The sequence below is a fragment of the Anomalospiza imberbis genome, chromosome 20, assembly GCF_031753505.1.
Source record: "Anomalospiza imberbis isolate Cuckoo-Finch-1a 21T00152 chromosome 20, ASM3175350v1, whole genome shotgun sequence".
Classification (NCBI taxonomy): Eukaryota; Metazoa; Chordata; class Aves; order Passeriformes; family Viduidae; genus Anomalospiza; species Anomalospiza imberbis.
Genome location: NC_089700.1, coordinates 9972772 through 9991703, shown reverse-complemented (window position 1 = coordinate 9991703; position 18932 = coordinate 9972772). Strand labels below are relative to the sequence as shown.

At 53.5% G+C, this 18932-nt stretch overlaps 1 protein-coding gene across 1 annotated transcript in view; it reads left to right on the top strand.

Annotated features, from left to right (window-relative positions):
* Window positions 1-18932, top strand: part of ACACA (acetyl-CoA carboxylase alpha) — a 193408-nt gene that overhangs the window by 88007 nt on the left and 86469 nt on the right. Inside the window, 3 exon segments of the mRNA XM_068210707.1 lie at window positions 5889-5930; window positions 8727-8773; window positions 9458-9704. Of these exon segments, the coding sequence (XP_068066808.1) occupies window positions 9484-9704 (221 nt within the window). The 5' untranslated portion in view covers window positions 5889-5930; window positions 8727-8773; window positions 9458-9483.

Here is an 18932-nt window from a genome sequence, read left to right as displayed (position 1 = left end):
CCCGCTCCTTGTCTGAACTATTTACCAACAAGATAAAAAAATGCTGGCAGTTGTTTCCTTTTCCTTTTGCCCAGGCTGCAAGCGCGCCTGCAAAAATATGGGAAAAAAATTCAGGATTTGGGAGAGGCAAAGTGCGGAATGTCAATGAAATATTTATTGCTTCTGCTAACAGGTTTTTCCTGCATCTGGGAATTAGGACTCTGGGTGGTTAGTGGAAGGAATCAGCATGTGGGAATCTGGTTCCTGCTGTTCCCAGGAAAGGTGATGCCTCTGCGAGGTAAAAATGCTGTCCTGAAGCCTGCAGCTTTCCGTGGACTTCAGATATTTCAGTGTTGAGGGTCTTCCTGTTACGCCTCTGGCATGGCAGTGAAAAAATATTCATGTGAAACATTAAAATCTGTGGAGTCTTACAGGATTTTCAGACCAGTGTTCTAGGGACACGGCGTCTCCTGGCTGAGCTGAGCTGAGGCCACAGCCCCTTGATGGCTCCTGGAGGGAGCAGTGACAGGAAAAGTCTTTTTTTCCGAAGTCTGCTCCAGTGGTTTCCAGCTCAGCAGAGCCCTGAAGGTGCCACCAGCCCGTGGCTGCTCCATGGCACATGTGGAACGGCTCCAAAGGGTCTCAGCTCAGCTCCCAACCTCCTTGTCACTCCAGTTGCACTCCAGGAAGATCCAGGTGGATGCTCTGGAACGAGCTAAGTGCTCACACGCTGCTACTCGGAGGTTTTAGCGAATGAGGCAATTTTCATTTGCTATTTGAAATTATTTGCTGATAATTCTGCTCGCCTGCAGCCCAGTGCAGGAGTGGGGGCTGAAACAATAGTTTTGGGGTGAAACAATAGTTTTGGGGCAGCTGTGCCCGGCGAACCCAGAGGCCACACACAGAGAAATCAGCGGGAGCATTATCAGGCCTCTTCCTGCCCTTGGTGCGATTTCTCGGCGCTGTTGGGTGGAGTTTTTTGTGGCATCGGCGTTTTCTGCCTCGGACACACGGTGGCGATGGAAATCACCTTTTCCTCCAGAGCTTCGGGCTTCGGCGTGCTCGGTAAGCACACGTGGTGTGTGCCCCCGAGAATGGAAGGATGAAATATTTCTGTTCAATCCCAAATAACCGCTGACGTTTCCCAGGGGCCGAGGCTCCAGGGAATCCAGAACGCTTTCTCATAAGCACTGGTAGTGTTTAAGTGAAGATGTTTATGTTTAAAACAGGAGCCAATGGAGCCTCGAGGGCTGGTGTTTTGCTTTAAAAAGTGATCTGACCTTTCTCTCTGTTCCTTGGCTGCCAGGACACGAGAGGTGCCAGGCTGGCAGTGTCACCGACCCCCTCACCCAGGATGATCTGTCCTGTGTTTGCACTGGGGGTGTCATCAGAGCCTGGTCAGGAGAGGTGGAACCAGCACTTGGCATCACGAGAGGTGAAAAACATGTCCCCTGTGTGTTTTGGAGTTTATTAACTAAGGCTAAGCTTCCTTTTTTTTTAAGAGAACGCAGTGGCATGAGTTCACAGTGCACATGCTTGGAAGTCATGGAATGAGAGTAAATAACTGTGTCCAGTTTTGGAGCGGGACAAGGAAAGGATGTCAGGTGCATTTACCACCCCTCCTCCAAAGCAGAACGTGGTTATGAATCAAACATTTAAAAGAAAACCGTTGGGAAGTGTGTCTGAACCCTGTGAGACCATTAAAACACAGATTATTCCTGCCCAGACTTGAATCCCAGGATCGTTATGTTGGAAAAGACCTCCCAGATCATCGAGTCCAACCTGGCTTGTCACCCAGCCCAGAGCACTGCGTGCCACATCCACGCATTCCTTGGACAGCTCCAGGCGTGGGGACTCCACCACTGCCAGTAGCTGAATTTCACGGAATCTCCTCAGTTGGAAGGGACCCACAAGGATCAGCCTCACTTTGCTCCAGCTGATCATTCCACGTGCCCTCAGCCTCTCCTCACAGCCTTCCCCTCCAGCCCCTTCGCCATCTTCATAGCCCAAAAAGGCTCCTTCCAAATCCGTGCTGGATTTTTGAGGTTAATGTCTTTAACTCGCTCTTTTCCACGTGTTTCTCTTTGCCCTTGAATGGAGGAGTTGCTGCAGGATTTCAGTGTGTGAAGCAATCCCTCCCCCAGCAGTGTTTGGACAGTGTTTGCAGCTGGATGGATGCGCTGGGCTGGGCGGACAGGCAGAGTGCAGGTGCAGGTTTTAGCAGGCCTGGAGCTCTGGGAACAGCAGCCAGGATGAACTCAGCAGCTGTTGTAACCTCCTGGTTTGGTAAGTTCTGTATGTAGTTATTATCAGTGATTTGGGACCAGCCCCTCAGCAAGCCAAGCACTCCCCCTCACTTCTGCAGCAGCTGGGATTTAGCACTGGAGACCATTAACTAACACCAAAAACCTTCTCTTCAGCTCCTTCATGAAACACTTACTCAGAGGAGGATTCTTTATGTGAAAGACACATCTATATCTATGTATTTATGTCTCAGAGGTATAAATAAAAGCGTCCGTGCCCAGATTTTCTAGATTTAGTCCAAGTGGATGTGAGAATACGGTCTGTTCCCCCAATAATTTTATTAACTACGAACCCCCAAATTGGATTTTCTGGGTATTTCTTGCCTGCAGTGGGCACCCATCCCACCACTTGCAGTTTCCTGCAGTGTCACACCTTCTAACCACTGCCTTGGTGGAAATTATCTGTATTTGGGAACAGTGGATCCCACTTCTGTGCAGATCCTTGGGGTCCCTGGCACCTCCAGCAGGATCAACCTGCACAGGTCACCAGATCCAGCAGCATTAGCATTTTAACTTGTGTTACTCGTTCCATTTGAATTTCAGCAACCCTGTAACGGCGCAGAGTTCAAATAAAACACAAAAACGTGACAAAAAGCTAGAGGGGTCGTTCTTTAAACCACTGTCCATCGGCTGAACAAGCAGCTGAAGGTCAAAGACAAGCAGGAGAGGCAGCGACAGTGCCCTGCTTCGCCGTGCCCTCACCACCTGTTATCAGCTCTGTCCTCCCGGGCTGTGCCAAGGCGGGGACAGGCCGGTGTCCCCGAGCCACGCGGGCACCGCGTGCGCAGCCACCGGCCTGGGCTCCCCTGCTGCCGCGCTCACGGGGGGCACCCGGTCCCGCTCCCTGCCGGAGGAGCACACGGCACAGGGCAGCGTCCAGACCGTGCTGGAGTATCTGCAGGGCCACCTGCACAGCAGAGTTCTTCCTCGTGTTCAGGTGGAACTTTGTGTGCATCAGTTCTGCCTGTTTCCTCTTGGGCTGCTGCTGGGCGCCACCGAGAAGAACCTGGTCCGGCTTGGCCCCCCCACCATACACACCGATGGGCATTGGCGAGGTCCCTTCGGTCACCTCGTGTCGAGGCTGAGCCGGCCCAGCCCTCCCGGAGAGCTTCCCTCCCAGGAGCGATGCTCCTGTCCCGGGCGTCTCAACTGTCCCAGATGTCCCGGGGGTCGCGGGTGTCCCGGCTGTCTCGGGAGTCCTGGGGTCCCAGGTGTCCCAGCTGTCCCGGTGGTTGCGGGTGTCCCAGGTGCCCCGGCTGTCTCGGGGGTCCCGGGGATCCCAGGTATCCCGGGGGTCCCGGCTGTCTCGGGGGTCCCGGGGATCCCAGGTGTCCCAGGTGCCCCGGCTGTCTCGGGGGTCCCGGGGATCCCAGGTGTCCCGGGTGTCCCGGCTGTCTCGGGGGTCCCGGGGATCCCAGGTGTCCCGGGTGTCCCGGCTGTCTCGGGGGTCCCGGGGATCCCAGGTGTCCCGGGTGTCCCGGCTGTCTCGGGGGTCCCGGGGATCCCAGGTGTCCCAGGTGCCCCGGCTGTCTCGGGGGTCCCGGGGATCCCAGGTGTCCCGGGTGTCCCGGCTGTCTTGGGGGTCCCGGGGATCCCAGGTGTCCCAGGTGCCCCGGCTGTCTTGGGGGGTCCCGGGGATCCCAGGTGTCCCGGGGGTCCCGGGGGTCCCGGGGGTCCCGGGGGTCCCGGGGGTCCCGGGGGTCCCGGGGGTCGCGGGTTCGAGCCCGGGCGCGGCCCCGCCCGGCTCTCAGGCCACGGGCATCGCCCCACGGGCCCCGCCCCCGCCGCGCCTCCCCATTGGTCACGCCCCCCGCCGCGGCCCGGGCGGCAGCCAATGGGAGCGGCGCGGGGCGGGGCGCGCGCGGGGCGGGGCGCGCGGGGCCTGACCCCAGGTAACCCCGATCACACCACCGGGGGGCGGGGCCGGGGCGGGGCCGCGCGGGGCGCGGGGCGGGGCCGGGGCGGGGCCGCGCGGGGAGCGCCAGGCCGGGGGCCCGCGGCGCCTCCGCTGCACCGGCACCGTGAGGTGAGGGCAGGGCCGCGCCGGGGCCCGCGCGGGGCAGCGCGGGGGGCTCGCGGCACCGGCGGGCGGCGGCGCGCGGGGCCGGGCCGGGCGGGGCTGGGCGGGGCCGGCCGTGCCGCGCCGCGGGAGATGGCCGGGCCATGCCGTGCCGGGCGGGCGGGACCTGGCCGGGCGCCGCGCCGGCGGGAGGCGGCCGGGCCATGCCGTGCCGTGCCGTGCCGTGCCGGCGGGAGATGGCGGCATGCCGAACCGAGCCGCGCCGGGGACGGGCGGGGGTCTCCCGGGCCCGGAGCCGCCCCTGCCCGCCGCAGGAGCCGCCGCCCGGTTCCCTCCCGGTACCACGCGCTCCGTCCGCGCCAGCGCGGGCGGCGGTGCCGCCGGTCCCGTCGCTCGCGTGGCCTCGGCGGTTCCCCGGTGCCCTGAACGAGCAGCACGTGGGCGGCACCGGGCGCCCCGGGGCTGGAGCCCGGGGCATCCCTCCTCCATCTCATCCTTCTGCTGTCCCTGGGGGAATTTCGGGATCCTGGGGAACAGTGTGTGTCTGGTTCTGCCGAGGGGCTGAGAGCAGCCCTGAGATGCTCAAAACCAGTGGAGTTTTAAAAGCAGATTGGCAGGGAAAAACCAAATTGTTGTTCTTGCCCTTCCGTTCTCCTAAATATTCTTGAAGAAGTTTAAAATGAGAGGAAGTACTGTGTTAGAGAGTGTCTGAAGCGTGAGTGGAGCCTGTTCCAGTTTAGCAGGCAGGAAATATTCAGCAAACTGTTTAAGTGATGCCAAAATCTCTCAAAGACAGTGGGATTCAGACAGTCTCGAGTGTTTCAGCAAACTGGGATAGCTGTAAATACTGCCTCTTACTTTGGTCTCTAGAGGTTTAGGCTGGATAAAGGGAAACAGTTCTTCCCTGGAGGATGCTGGGCACTGCCCAGGCCAGAGCACGGCCCCGAGGCTGCCAGAGCTCCAGGAAGGTTTGGGCACTGCTCCATGGGTGCCCAGCGTGGGATTTTGGGGTGTCTGTGCAGGGCTGGGAGCTGGACTGGATGATCCCTGTGGGTCCCTTCCAGCTCAGGATGTTCCATGATTTTTCATTCTACATCCACAGGTGGAAAGTTCTAGGCAGTTGTTTTTCTCCTAAAATCCAGCCTAACCCTGCCCTGGCACAGCTCCAGCTGTTCCTTCGGGTCACAGGGAGCAGCAATCCCCCGGTGAGTGTCCTCTCAGTGTCCTCCAGCTGAACAAACCCTCAGCTGCTCCTCCTGAGGCCCCTCCAGACCCTTCCTCATCCTCGTGTCCCTCCTTCGGGCACCCTCCATCAGCTTTGGCTCTTTGTTTTTTCTTTTTGGCGGGCAGCGGCTGTGGAGCTGGTGAGGAGCCTCTGGTGCAGCAGCTCTCGGGGTGTTTGGTTCTGTTTTGGGCCGGGATGAGGCAATGCCCAATGATTAACCAGGAGGCAGGCTCAGGTGGGGCAGGCTCATGTGGGGCCGGCACCGGGCCAGGCTCAGTGCTGCCGTGGGGGCGTTAAAACAGCGTGGCCAGGGAGGCAGCGAGGGTGTTCAGAGCTGGGGACCCTCTGTGCAGGAACCTCTCTTCTCTCCCGAGCTGGAACTGCCCCCCCAGCCCTGGTACAGGTGAGCGCGCTGCTGATTTTTACTCTCCTTCACTTTGCTTTTACCTTTCTTGCCCCGTTGTTTTCCGTGTTTCTCCACGGATTTGTGTGAGAGCACAAATCCATTTCATCACTTTAAAGTGATTCACACTGATCAGCAATGCCACAGCTCTAATCAGGAGACATTTGTGTACAACTAGTTTTATTAATTTCCTTTTCGTGTGCCGTATCAATATGGTAAAAGTGTTACTCTGATTCTTGGAAAGAGCCCACTGGAACACTGACGTTCTCTCAGTTGTGGATTTGTCTTTGGAATGGGATGGTTTGGAGAAAAACAGGAAACTTTAATTTCCACCTGTCGTTGCCCAAGTTTCAAGCCTGGGTGTATTTTTACAGTATTAAAAGTGATTTTAAAGTGAAGTTGTTATGAAACTTCTAAAGTCTGGTATTCTCACAAGTGCATTTCATGGTCAAGCCAAAGATGTGACTAATGGTAGCAGCAGAGCTGGGCAGGAGTGAAGTGGGGTTTGTTTTGCCTCAGGCACTTTCTGGGTTTGGGCTGCAGAGTTTTGGACAGGATTTGGGTGTTAAATGCCTGGACACCTGCTGGGAGCTGGAGCTGATTTCCCTGGGAGGAGGGAGCCCAGCAAGGCTCAGTCTGGGTAGATCCAGCTGTGCCTAAAAGTGTTCCTGCATCCTCAGTGCTGTTACCTGGCCTTGCATCACCGCAGGACTGAGCTCTCAATCTTCATCCTTCCACCAGCTGCAGGTTTTTCTCAGTCCCTGCAGAAGTTACCAGTTGGGCAGGCTGCTGGCACCTGCAGGAGGGGAGAGTAGGGGCTGTGCACAGCTGAGGATCTGGATAATTTTGGGTTGTAGGGTCTCGTTCAGCATTATTGAGATAAACACTACACGTGCAGTGGTTCGTGGCACTCAAATTTATCTTGGTGCTGAGCTGAATTCGAGGTGCTTGTGTAAAAATCGAACTGTGGCAGTTGCATTTCAGAGAGCCAATACAATATGCAGAAGTGCATAAATATATTCCTTTATTTATATGTATAGCATACCCCTTTACTTGTATATATTTAACATACCTCCATGTTTGTATATTTACATCTATGTGTGTATAGATAATACAAATATATTTATAAAATTTACCTATGTGTAATATAAGTGTATTTTTGTGTGTGTCATACACCTCTATATTTATACAAAATTCAACTCTATAGTTATATATATATATAATTTACCTTGATATTTCTGTGTGTGCAATATACCAGTGTACAGTGCACAGCCTCGTGCATTTCACTCACAGCCCGGAAATCCAGAGCCTTCAGTGAGGAGATCTCTGAGAAAGTCCCTGTGTAATTTAGCCCCAGACAATGCTGAAATTAATTTAAATATGAACGAGGACTCTCGGTGTGCTGAGAACAAGCCAAGCTTATCGCTCCAGCACAACGCGGATTGCACAACCCCAGCGGAACTCCTGCCTGTGGGACTGGCTCCCAGGGTTTGGAAGTGCCTTGGGAAATGGACCTGAGTGGGGTTTCATGGATAACAACTGGGTTTTTTGGGAGCTGTATTGGACAAACAAGGTGTTGGAGTGAAGTTGTGTGAGCGTGGCAGTGCCTGGCCTTGAGTGGATTGTTTCTCATGGAATATTTGAGTGAGACACCTCCCTTCTTGTTCCTCAGCTTCCAAAAAAAAAAACCTCCTTGAAACTTGCTTATTAATATATTAGTTATTGAAATTAGAAAAGGTTTTCTTCAGTGAAGTGAGGTTGAAGTTAGTTTGGCTGCATCCCAACCTCTTTGGCGCTGCTGATTGTGCCAACAGTAAATCTGTCTGGATGAAAAACTTTAGGAGAGATCTGGTGCCAGGATAAATATCCATGTAAATACTGTCTGCATCTTTGTATGCAACAAACAAAATTGGATTTGTGCTGTCTGAGCACCTCAGCTAAAGGAATCTCCCTGCGTGGTTTAGCTTGCACATCACAGGTGGACAGGGAAACTTCCTGGTCATGCTTCCCTTTCTTCTCATCTCTACCCTCAAAAAAGATTTTTTTAAAATGCTTTTAATGTCCGTGTCAGACAGATATTTGTGGCTTTTCAGTTGTAAAATGGTTAATGGTGCCTCTGTCAAATGAAGTGCCCGTGGCCACAGGGCAACTGGAGTTTGTGGGAGGAGTGATGTCAACATGGGATTTGATCTAAATAATTCAGTCAGGTACATCCATGGCAAAAGTGCATGAGCCAGTTGGATGAGTTCTTAGTTCTGTCACTGATGGAAAGCAGGAGGGTGGTGTTTAGGGATTGCTCTGGCTATGAATGCTTGTCTGGGCCCTCGCTGAGGGTGTCCCATCTGTGTGACACCACGGGCCAGGCTGAGAGGTGCCGTGTTCCCGTCGGGCTGATTGTGCTGCATCCTTGGGCTCGGCGCGATGGGGCTGTAGTTAGCAGGCCTGATGACGTATTCGCTCCTTGGGGTTCAGCTGGAATCAGCCAGCAGGTGCAGAAGGTGGCAGAAAAGGCTTGGTATGAGTAGGTAGTGCTGGCACAACCCGTTGCTCCTGGCAGGTGGGACGGTCAGGTCTCTCGGAAGATTCCAGAAGGACGGACCCGCAGGAGGTGCCACGGCTGGACGTGGGCACTGCAGGTTTAGCTCCTGGGTTAATCTGTACCTGGAGCAAGCAAGCCAGCCCGTGGTGTGCCTGTGGTTTTTTTGGGATGCTTTTGATGGTGTAAACAGGAAAACACACATGGAATATGCTTCATTATAACCCTAATGTTTACTTCTTAATTCTTTTCTTTTCCAGTTCGTTTTGGAAGTGGCTCAGTGCTCAGATTGCACGGATATCAGGAGGTTAGTGCATTCCTCGTTTCCTAATGATGTGTTTCCAGCTGGGTGTAGTTGTCATGAAAGTGCAGCAAAGTCAGGCTGGGGGGTATCAGATGTTTATTCCCCATCCCACCTTTGTGCTGTGGGGTGTTCCTTTGTTTTCCACATCTCTCCTGGCTCGCTCTCAGTTGAAATAATTGAAATTATTTTTTTGACTTTTAAGAAAATGCTTTAATTCCCTGCTGGAATACTGGAACAGACCCATCCCTGGAAGTGTCCAAGGCCAGGAGCAGCCTGGACTGGTGGAAGGTCTCCCTGCCCATAGCAGGGGATGGGATGAGATGAGATTTCAGGTCCCTTCCAACCCAATCCCATCAGGGATTCTCTGATCCTGTGAATTTTGATACTCGCAGTCCCCTGCCTTTGTCTATAGGTTTTGGGTCTGGTGTGTGGGGTTATTTTGGTGGATTTTTTTTTTTCCTTGAAGTGACTCCTGCAGCTTTGTGTGAGGTGGGAGGTTCTGGAGCTTGTGAATCTCAGAGTCCTTGTGCAAGCAGGGAAGTCAGCGCCTAGAGCAGAGCTGGTTTTGATCCCCGACTCGGGGTTCAGCTCCAACCTTTTAACATTGCATTTCCCATCAGTGAGCCTTGCTTTGCCCTCCAGGGGCAGGTATCCACCTCGGGTTTGGTTTTGTCCTTCCTTTTGCAGTGTTGAGAGCCCACTTCGGGGGAGCCATGGAGGAGTCTTCCGAAGCCAGCAAAGCCGCGGACGCTCACTCGCGCTTCATCATCGGCTCCGTGTCCGAGGACAACTCGGAGGATGAGACCAGCTCCCTGGTGAAGCTGGATCTGCTGGAGGAGAAGGAGAGGTCTTTGTCACCTGCGTCCGTCTGCTCCGATTCCCTCTCGGACCTGGGGCTTCCCAACGCTCAGGATGGCCCGGCCAGCCACATGAGGTATGGAGAAATAGTTAAATAGAAGTTCTCGGTTAAATAAAACAGTTAATAGAAGTTCTCCAGTCTTTTTACCCTGTCAATTCCAAAGATAATCCAAAGGTTCAGCTTCATACCCGTGTTTGGCTTCAGGTGTTATTGTTGTGCAAAGACATGCTCTGGCCTTCTGTTTCTAAATTACCTCTTGTATGTTTATCTGTATCAAACCCTTCAGTTTTCCTTTGCTTTTAGTGAAATATTTGCGCCTAAATTCCTTAAGCTCCTTGCCTGTCTTGTCCTGGCTTTCAGAAAATGGAAGTGTCTTCACTGAGATATTTCAAGTTTTCACCCGTGTGTGGTTTTTCTGGGCCCTGTTTGTTGAGAGCAAGAACAATATTTGCTTGTTTTGTCCTTGCATGGGATTTGCTGCTCTCAGTGTAGCCAGAGAATTGGCAGTGGGTAGGATCAGTGGCTCCATACTGGGAGTTTTCTGGTTTGGATAGGGAAAATGGTGATGGTTGTAGTAAAGGTTGGAGTCCTGCAATGTGGTGATAAACCAAGATTTAACGAGGTTGCTGCTGCCTGAGCTCAGGGTTGGTCTCAGGGCTGCCCCACTCCTGATTCTCTGTGAATGAGGCATCAGCTGGGCTTCTGGGGTCGCGGTGATGGTGTTTCCTTGTCCAAAGGCCCCTTTATTTTTAGGTGTTGCTGATTTGCATTCCAGTAGTGGGATGTGCCTGTTGGATTTCCCACGTACGGATCAGTTTCTCGGTGCCTGGTCAGTCTGGCTTCACTCTCCCACGTATCCTTCATTTGTTTGCCATATTCCAGGAGGTCTGCTCTTCCTGCCTGTGCCTTCCCATTCCAGGAACACCCAGGACAGTGTGGATCCCACTCCAGTTTTTACTGGACAATCCCTCATTGCCTTTGCTTTGTTGCTTTTGAAGGAATGCTTGATTCCAGAAAGGTTTCCTGACCAGAGGTAGATATTTACCCAACCAGCTAATCCTTGTTCTTGTGTTTTACTGGTTTCTCTGCTTGTGCAGGCTAAGGAATTGTAATCTGTCCTTTTTTTTTGGCGTTTCCCTTCCCACTTCAGGAAGAAGCCTCTGGGAACACACAGTCCCAAACTCCCAGGTTGGGGCAGAAGGGGGACATTGCTCTGTGCTTGACAGAGCTGTCGTGGTCAGGCTGCTGGGCATGTTCAGCCAGCTGGCACTTGCACAGCTGATGCAAAACCTTAAAACAAATTTACAGAGGGTTGCCTTTCCAGAGCCTGCCAGTTGCAATGATTTGGCAGCACAAAAGGTGAATTTGAAGCAGGAAACTGTAACTATATATTCTATAGGAAGAGAAGAAATTGGATGAGCACCTAACCACAAGTGTGTAAATGGACAATATCAGAGCAAGGAACTTGTAGGACAGAGTCTGGCACCAGAGTGCAGCAGGTGTGCAACCTTGGGCACCTCTGTTGTAACCTGCTTACTTTGGCAGTCCCTTTGGGGAACACTTGACTTTTGAGTTAAATTGGAGAGAAATGCCAATTCAAATAAAAAAGTTACAGCATTATGGGCTGTTTTCCTAAGATAAACTCAGATGGGTTGAAATACTTTTCAGGATGGTTGTCCCTTTCATCAGGAGATTTCTAAATCATGTTTACAGATGGAGAAACTGAGACAAAGACAACAGCAAAGACAAGTTCAACAACTTGCCTGGAGTCACTCCGTGACAGTCAGTTAATGGAACAGAGGTGCTCTTGCTTCCAGCTTCCTTTTGGTGCTCACAAAGGTACCACACTTTGTCAGGTGATAAAGGGGAATTCGCAGGCAGCTCTGTACACTTTGACACAAGGTGCAGGTCCAAGGGTGCATATCTTTTGGAAGAAGGTGCCAAAAACCTTTCCATTTGCTGGTGATTTTCCCACAGGGTGTAAGCAGGGGTGGAGGGCTTTGCTGCAGAGCAGTCCTCAGGGAACAATTAGGATTAAAATGCAGGATTTACTCAGCTGCCAGGGGGTTTGTGAGGGCAGGTTGGTGTGACCCTATTGATCTTGTGAAGGGTTTATGATGTTGCTAAAGACACTCTTGCTGGGACAGGTTGTGCACTCTGGGCTCCCCTGCCCCCGGAGGTCCGCGGAGACCTTCAGGTGTGCCAGCTGGCTGCTGCTCTGGAGGGTTAAAAGTTAACTTTAAATTGCTGTGTGGATCATCAGTGCCCAAAATTTGGTGTGTGGGGACAGTAACCACGCAGAGTGAGTGTTCAGAGGGTCTTTGTTGCATTTTGCACCTTTCAGTAATAAACCCAAGCCTGCCAATCTTTCCTTTTTTTTCTGCCTGTGTTGTCTCTGAGTTCAGAAGTTTCCATCAGCACTTCCAAGCAGTCCTGCTGGGATACAGTTTTCCTTGAAGTGAGCTGTTACAGAGTTGCTGTGCTCCTTTCTGAAGTTTTAGTGGCAGATGAAGTAAACTCCTTCATAAATGCTGCTTGGGAAGTACTTTGGGCCCATCTGTTTTCTTTAATAAATTGTTGTTGATTCTTGCTAAATTTAATTTCTAGCTTCCGAGACGGTATCTTGTATCAAATTCTTGTTTAAAATAGATCAAAACCTGGATGTCTTCTGGTATTTGTACATCAGGGCTCTGGTTTCATAAGCAGTGACATGGGTGCACAGAGTCACCTGACAATCCACTTGTATCAGCTGAAAGGCAAATTTTTGGATGGAGTTCAGCTGTTACCTCATATGAAGCCCACAGAGTTTAGCTCCTTGCTCCTAACACTGGTTGGACTTCTCAGTGTCTCAGTAAATTTTGGAGATGCTTAAGCAGAACTAATCATCTGCTAAAGGAAATTTGGCCAAATGCCTCAATTTCAGCCTGGACAGCAGTGGTTGAGCATGCCCAGCCTGGCACTGGGACAAGGTGCCTGCTTAGAAACCAGCCCTAGAGTGACTGCACAGAGCCCTGGACGTAATGAAAGCTCCTTTTGAGCCTCTTCTGAATCGAAAAAAAACCTTTGCAGCCCAGCAGGTTGTGGCTGGGAGGTTGCACTGTGGAGCATTGATGCTGTGGAGCTGTTGGTGCTGCTGTGGTTTTGGCCCAGCTGTGGGCAGGGAGGCACAAATGTGCTGTGGGGTCTGCGGGGCCGCTGCCGCCTCCGGGGCTGATCCACTAGGGATTTCTCCTCTGCTGCGTGGAGTCCTTGCTGATCCAGGCTGTCTGCAGGGTCCTGATCCCCCTCTGGCTCTGCCTGTGCTGCCAGGTGGTGCTGGAGGTTCTGTGTGGGGTGATTTGTGAGGCAGGAACACCTTCCTCTATCCCAACCTGGCCGCGGACGCTTCCAGGGATGGGGCAGCCACAGCTTCTCTGAGCAGCCTGTGCCAAGCCCTCACCACCTCACGGGGAAGAATTTCTGCCTAATTTCTAATCTAAACCTGCCCTTCTTCAGCTTAAGGCCATGAACTTCAGCCACCTGGAGTGAAAAGGTGACTTCCTCCTCTCTCTGTTGAAAGAGAAGGAGGTGCTTTGGACTGCTGGCTGTGCCTGGCTGTACTGATAACGTGGGAATTACACGTGGGAATGACAGCTCCTTCCTTCCCTGAAGGCTGCCCTGCTCCCTGAACAAACAGCTCTGCTTGCCTCTCAGAAGTTGTATTCTTATTTTGGTGTTATTTTACTCCCTTTAGCCTCAGTTAACAGAGGAAACGTCCTGTCTAAATTCAGTCATTTGCTGGGAGACTCTGCAGAGATTCCCTGGCTGAGACACCCAGCGTGACGGCATCTCCCACGTGCTCACTTATCTGATCCTTCTAACTGAGAGATAACCAATCTCTTACTCTGGTAAATTCAGTGTGACACTCCCCCACCTACCCCTAGCTGGTGTGAAAAGGTCCATTCTGGTGTTCCTGCCGATCAGATCTGATCTGCAAGTCCAACACCTGAACTTTGCCAAAGAGCACGGCGAGGGCTCCCTGCCAGGGACTCCAATTCCGCTCCACTCTGCTGCACGACTATCTTCTGCTGCTGCTGCTGTTGTTATTGTTCGCTTTTATCTTGGTGCCAGGGCTTGACCTGGAGGGCTGTTTGCTGCTCCAGGAACGTGTGGAGTTTTATACTTCATGAGGATGGAACAGTAAAGTTCTTTTGGTACGTCGTCAGTTTAGGAACTGGAGTGTGGATATTAATTTGATTTAAACTTGGCTGTTTATTTGGATTGATGTTTGGGTTCAGTGGATATTTTGAGTGTCAGGGTGTTGCTTTTGGACTTGCAAGGAAGCTCAGTGATTTGGGCTGTGTGTCCTGGGAATGGTCCTGTTCCCAATGCACCTGGCATGGCAGGTAAACAGCCGGGTGTGTGGTTAGGAAAAGGAACTTCTGGCAAACTGTTGGCACTTGGTTATTTGGGAGGAATCCTGGCAGCTTGTACCCATTTGGGCTCTGTAAAAATTCCAGCTTTACGCTAAAGGCTTGCCTGGACTGATGCTGGAATTCTGTGTTAGCATGGAAGGGAAGTTATTTGCCTGGAAGTGCAGAGAGCAGTAGTTTTATTCTGTGCTGCATCCTTTATTTAATTCCCTGAAATCCTGAGGCTCAGTTCACTGTCAGAGCTGAGTCAGGTTTCATTTGTTTTGACCTCTAGGTGAAGCCCTGGTTTTGACAGTGTCTGTGTTCAAGCCAGTTGTGGCTCTTTAAAACATGGGCAGAGCTGTCTTTGACAGGGTGCAGATTGCTGCCTCCTGGTGCCTGAGGCACAGGGAGCCATTTATTCCAGCTGTGGAATTCTGTATCCCTTGCTGGACAGCATTTCTGCTTGTTCCTCCCCTCTGCCTTCCTGTGAGATCAGATGCAAGGGCAGGGCTAAAACTGGAGCAGATCTTAGGGAGGCTTCAGCTGCCTGAGCCTTATCACCCGGGTGGAATCGTATTCTCATCATATTTACAAAACACAGAGCCCACATGGATGGGGAGAGCTGCCCTCTGCACACCCTTCCCAGGCCAGATCCAGAGGGAGACAATGCCCAGTCCTTTCTCTGGGGAGTGTGTGTGTGTGTGTGTGTGCGCTGCAGGCTGCTGCAGGCTGCCTTCCACCCGGGCCAGCATCCCTGCCCCTGGAGCACACGGAGCCTCACTGCAGCCCTGGCATGTGGCAGTGCTGGGATCACCTCCTGGCTGGGATGTGCCTCAGGTACGTGTCCCTGAGGAATGGCTTTTCCTTGGAAAAACGGCAGAAGAGCAGGCACAGCCTCTCCCTTTGCGTGCCAGCGCCGAGCAGGGCTGGCTTCTGACGGGTGAAGGGCTTTGGGGAGCCCTGCCTGCAGGAAATGAGCCCTGTGGGGGGTGTGTGTGTTGGGTGGGCAGCCCTGCATCCCTGACACATCCTTGTGCAGCTTCTGTTTTTGTGGGGATGCTGCAGCAAACCGTGGCCATTGATTTCTCAGCAGCGAATTCAGCTGGCAGAATATTTTTAACCAATGCTGAAGCTGCTCCTCTGGGTGTGCTCCTCCAGCAGCAAATCGTGGCCATTTCTCTCCCAGCAGTGGCTTCAGCTGGTGGAAGGCACAGGGAATGGTTCTGACAGTGCCACATTAAGCTGTGTGTGGATTTGTTTCCTTGCAGCCACAATAGGCAGAGCCTGTTTGGACTGGGGGCTGCGGATGGGGTTTTGAGGAATGAATTAAATGGGGAATTTGTGGGGTACCTGATGATGATTGGGCAGTTTGAGATGCTTTTCCAAGAGGAATAAAGGCAGGCAAGTGAGAGGCATTGAGTTCTGGGGTAGGTACACCGTGCTGGGGTGTCCCTGTTGGTTCAACTCTGTTCTCTCTCAGGTCCCTTGGCTCTGCTGAGGTTTGTGAGCAGAGTGAGGCTGCCCTCACCCCACAGCGTGTCACTGTCCCTGTTCCCTGCTGGTCCCTGGGTGTGCCTGGGACTGGCAGCACGTGGCACTGCTGCTGCCTGTCACCCTGTCACCCTGTCACCCTGTCACCCTGTCACCTGTGCTGGCCTCAGCCCCCTGGCCCCGCAGGGAGGTTACCTCCTGTCACCTGCTTAACGTGGCACTTCTCCCCTGGGTACCTGTTCCTTTTCTGAGTGATCCCCTCCTGGCTGGCTGCATTTTGGGATTCTGTGCCCCAAATCAAAGCTGTGCTGCCTGGCTATGGCCCTCCACCAGGACAGACCCAAATATCCCCACATTTAAAAAATTCCAGCTGCTGTGCCCAGCTCAGTCCAGGCTTTACCATCAGGGCACTGCTGCAGTCACTGCCCTTCCTTATCCTGCCTCTACCCCCAGATTTGCAATTTAGTCTCTGTGTGTGCAGGGCCAGGAGTTGGACTTTGCTGATCCTTGTGGGTCCCTTCCATCTCAGGATGTTCCATGGATCTGGTGCTGAGTAAACATCCTTCCTTTCTCCAGCGATGTTACTGGAGCCTGCCATGCTGTAACACTCTTGCTGTGAGGATATTTATTCTTCCAGCACATGGAGTGATCTCCTCTCCATCTCCTAGGTGGGAAACGGGCACAGAAAAATGAAGTGACGTGTCCAGGGTCTCCCAGCTCCCAAGCTGGTGTCCAGTTTGATCTGCCAGTGTGTCTGTGTGCCTGCACAAGCTGCCTCGACATTGCTCTGTGCAGCCCTGCAGACTCTGTCCCTGTCACCTCCCCATTCCTCCTGACAGTCCCGCATTAAATCCTGCAAATGGACTGAACCCTTGGGGTACAGAGCCCTGGCAGAGCCCGCAGCTGGGCATGTGCTCACCTGGGCAGGATCCCCCCGTGGGGTGCGGGATCCCCCCGTGGGGTGCGGGATCCCCCCGTGGGTTGCCGCATCCCCGTGGGGTGCCGCATCCCCGTGGGGTGCCGCATCCCCGTGGGTGCCACATCCCCGTGGGTGCCGCCATCCCCCGTGGGGTGCCGGATCCCCCCGTGGGGTACTGCATCCCCCGTGGGTTGGGCGCCGCATCCCCCGTGGGTTGGGTGCCACCATCCCCCGTGGGTCGGGTGCCGCATCCCCCGTGGGTCGGGTGCCGCATCCCCCGTGGGTCGGGTGCCGCATCCCCCGTGGGTCGGGCGCCGCATCCCCCGTGGGTTGGGCGCCGCATCCCCCGTGGGTTGGGCGCCGCATCCCCCGTGGGTCGGGTGCCGCATCTCCCGTGGGTTGGGCGCCGCATCCCCGTGGGCGCCGCATCCCCGTGGATGCTGCTGGAGGACGTGGCGGGCTGTGCTGCCCGTTGCCAGCGTGCCCCCAGCGTGGGAGCTCGCCCCGTGGCTCGGAGCAGCCGCGTTCGGGCTCCTTACGTAACCTGTGGCTGCTGCTGTCCCTCCGCCGATCAGCTGCTCCAGTGACGACAGGGAGGCTGGTCCCCTCTGCTGCGTCACCACCACGGGGGTGGCACGGCCGTGGGGGGAGCCGGGGACAAAGGTTATGGGATTCGGAGCAGTCCGGGATGTGCCCTGCGTGGAGGAGAAGCCGCGGGAGGCTCAGGGCAGCGTCTGCTTGAGCTGGCAGGACTGAGAGCTGCAGAGGGGAGCCGAGAGCAAGCTCGAAATCCGGTCATTCCCGAAATCCGGTCATTCCTGCCCTCACACGGCATGGAGGATTCTGCAGAGCAGAGTCAGGAGATGAGGTACCACATGCTGCAGAGGTAAGAATCACAGATCTGCCTGTCTCAGGCTCTGTGCTGGAGATGCTCTCTGAGCTTTTGGTGTTCATTTTATCCTCCTGGGCTCTCCGTGCATGCAGCCTGTGACAAAGGTGCCAGGGTGCAGCTCAGCTGGGGGGTCAGGGTTCTTCAAGTTGGAGGTTCTGCACAACTTCTACCCTCTGTGAGCCCTGAAGGGTAGAAAAGCATTTTGAAAACTCCTCCCTCACAAAACATGGCAGTTGCGAGCAGGTGATAAATAGGGATGGCAGTCACTAACTCAGCATTTATTCTGTTTAGAGATTCGTGCTTTCTTCCTTCCTGTCCAGCTTCTACCTCATCTTATCCTGCAAAAAAAAACCCCAACTCTTCTGTTTTGATTGCAATGTGCAGCCTGTGATTATTGATAAATAAACTTGATGTTCTTGGCATGCTCACAAATCAGACTGTAGTTGTTTATGTCCCAATGTTTGTTGCATCCTGGATGATGAACCTCAGGCTCTATTGATGTTTTGCCCGTAGCAGTATCTTTGTGTGTGGTAATTTCTTGGTGGGACAGTTCCTATTCAAACACGTTCACAAATTCTCACCTTGGCATTTTTATCTCTTCTCTTTTTTGTTGAGACTGCTCTCAGTAAACCTGTAATGCATAAACCTCTCTGACTCATTGGACTGTGCCCCTTCCTGGCCAGGAAGACTCTGATCCCCTAAATGCACAAAGTTAGCAGAAATTCAACCTTAACTACACCTTTGCTCTCTTTCTTGCCTGTTGGCTCCTGTCCTTGTATTCCCAGGCTGAGTTCGCAGGAGTGTGAGAACTTTTAGGGACAGATCTAAGTTTGGTGACAATGTCTGGAAGTGCAGCTGAGTGGAAGAAGGGAAAGTAGGAGGGGATGAACCTGTGCACACAGAGCTTGTTCTTTGCCTTTCTCTGGCTGTCAGCTCTTCTCTGAGATAAGATACTCACCTGGATGGAGTTGTTGTGACCTGGCACAGCCATTCCCGTGTCCCAGAGTGTCACTGGGAGGGACAGCATTGGTCTGTGGTGTCACTGTGCTCCTGGTGAAGTGCTGAGGAGGGACTGTGTTCCATGTGGGGGACTCTTCATGGCCATAAGGTGTTTCTGAGGGAACGTCAGGGGGAATCCCCGTGTTCCCTGTCGGGCTGTGGCCAGGCCCCTGGAGCAGCAGCTCATTCCAGCAGGGATGCTCCAGCCCTGCCCTGGGGCAGGGAACCTCCAGGAGCAGCTCTGGGGCTCCCTGGCCTTGGTGGCTGTGATGGCAAAAGGAAATCTGTGCCTTGGCTTCTCCTGGTGTTGGTTTTCCCTTCGTGCCCTCCCCCAGCAGCTCTCTCTGCATCCCATGCCATTCCCAGTGGAGTTGCTCAATGGAGCAGCCCTTCAGCAGCTGATTAGGGCAGAGGTTCCATCCAGAGCTCCTGGGCACAGAGCTGCCAGCGACCAGCACCGACCCCTTGGTGCTCCTGGGGCTTTCCAAAGCTCTGAGCTGAGCTTCCCGATCTTCCTTCCTGCAGAAGGGGTCTGTGGTGCTGCCAGTGCCAGGGGAAGGAAGGGCTTCCCTGTGCTCCTGGGGAGGGAAACTCCTAGGGGAAGCACA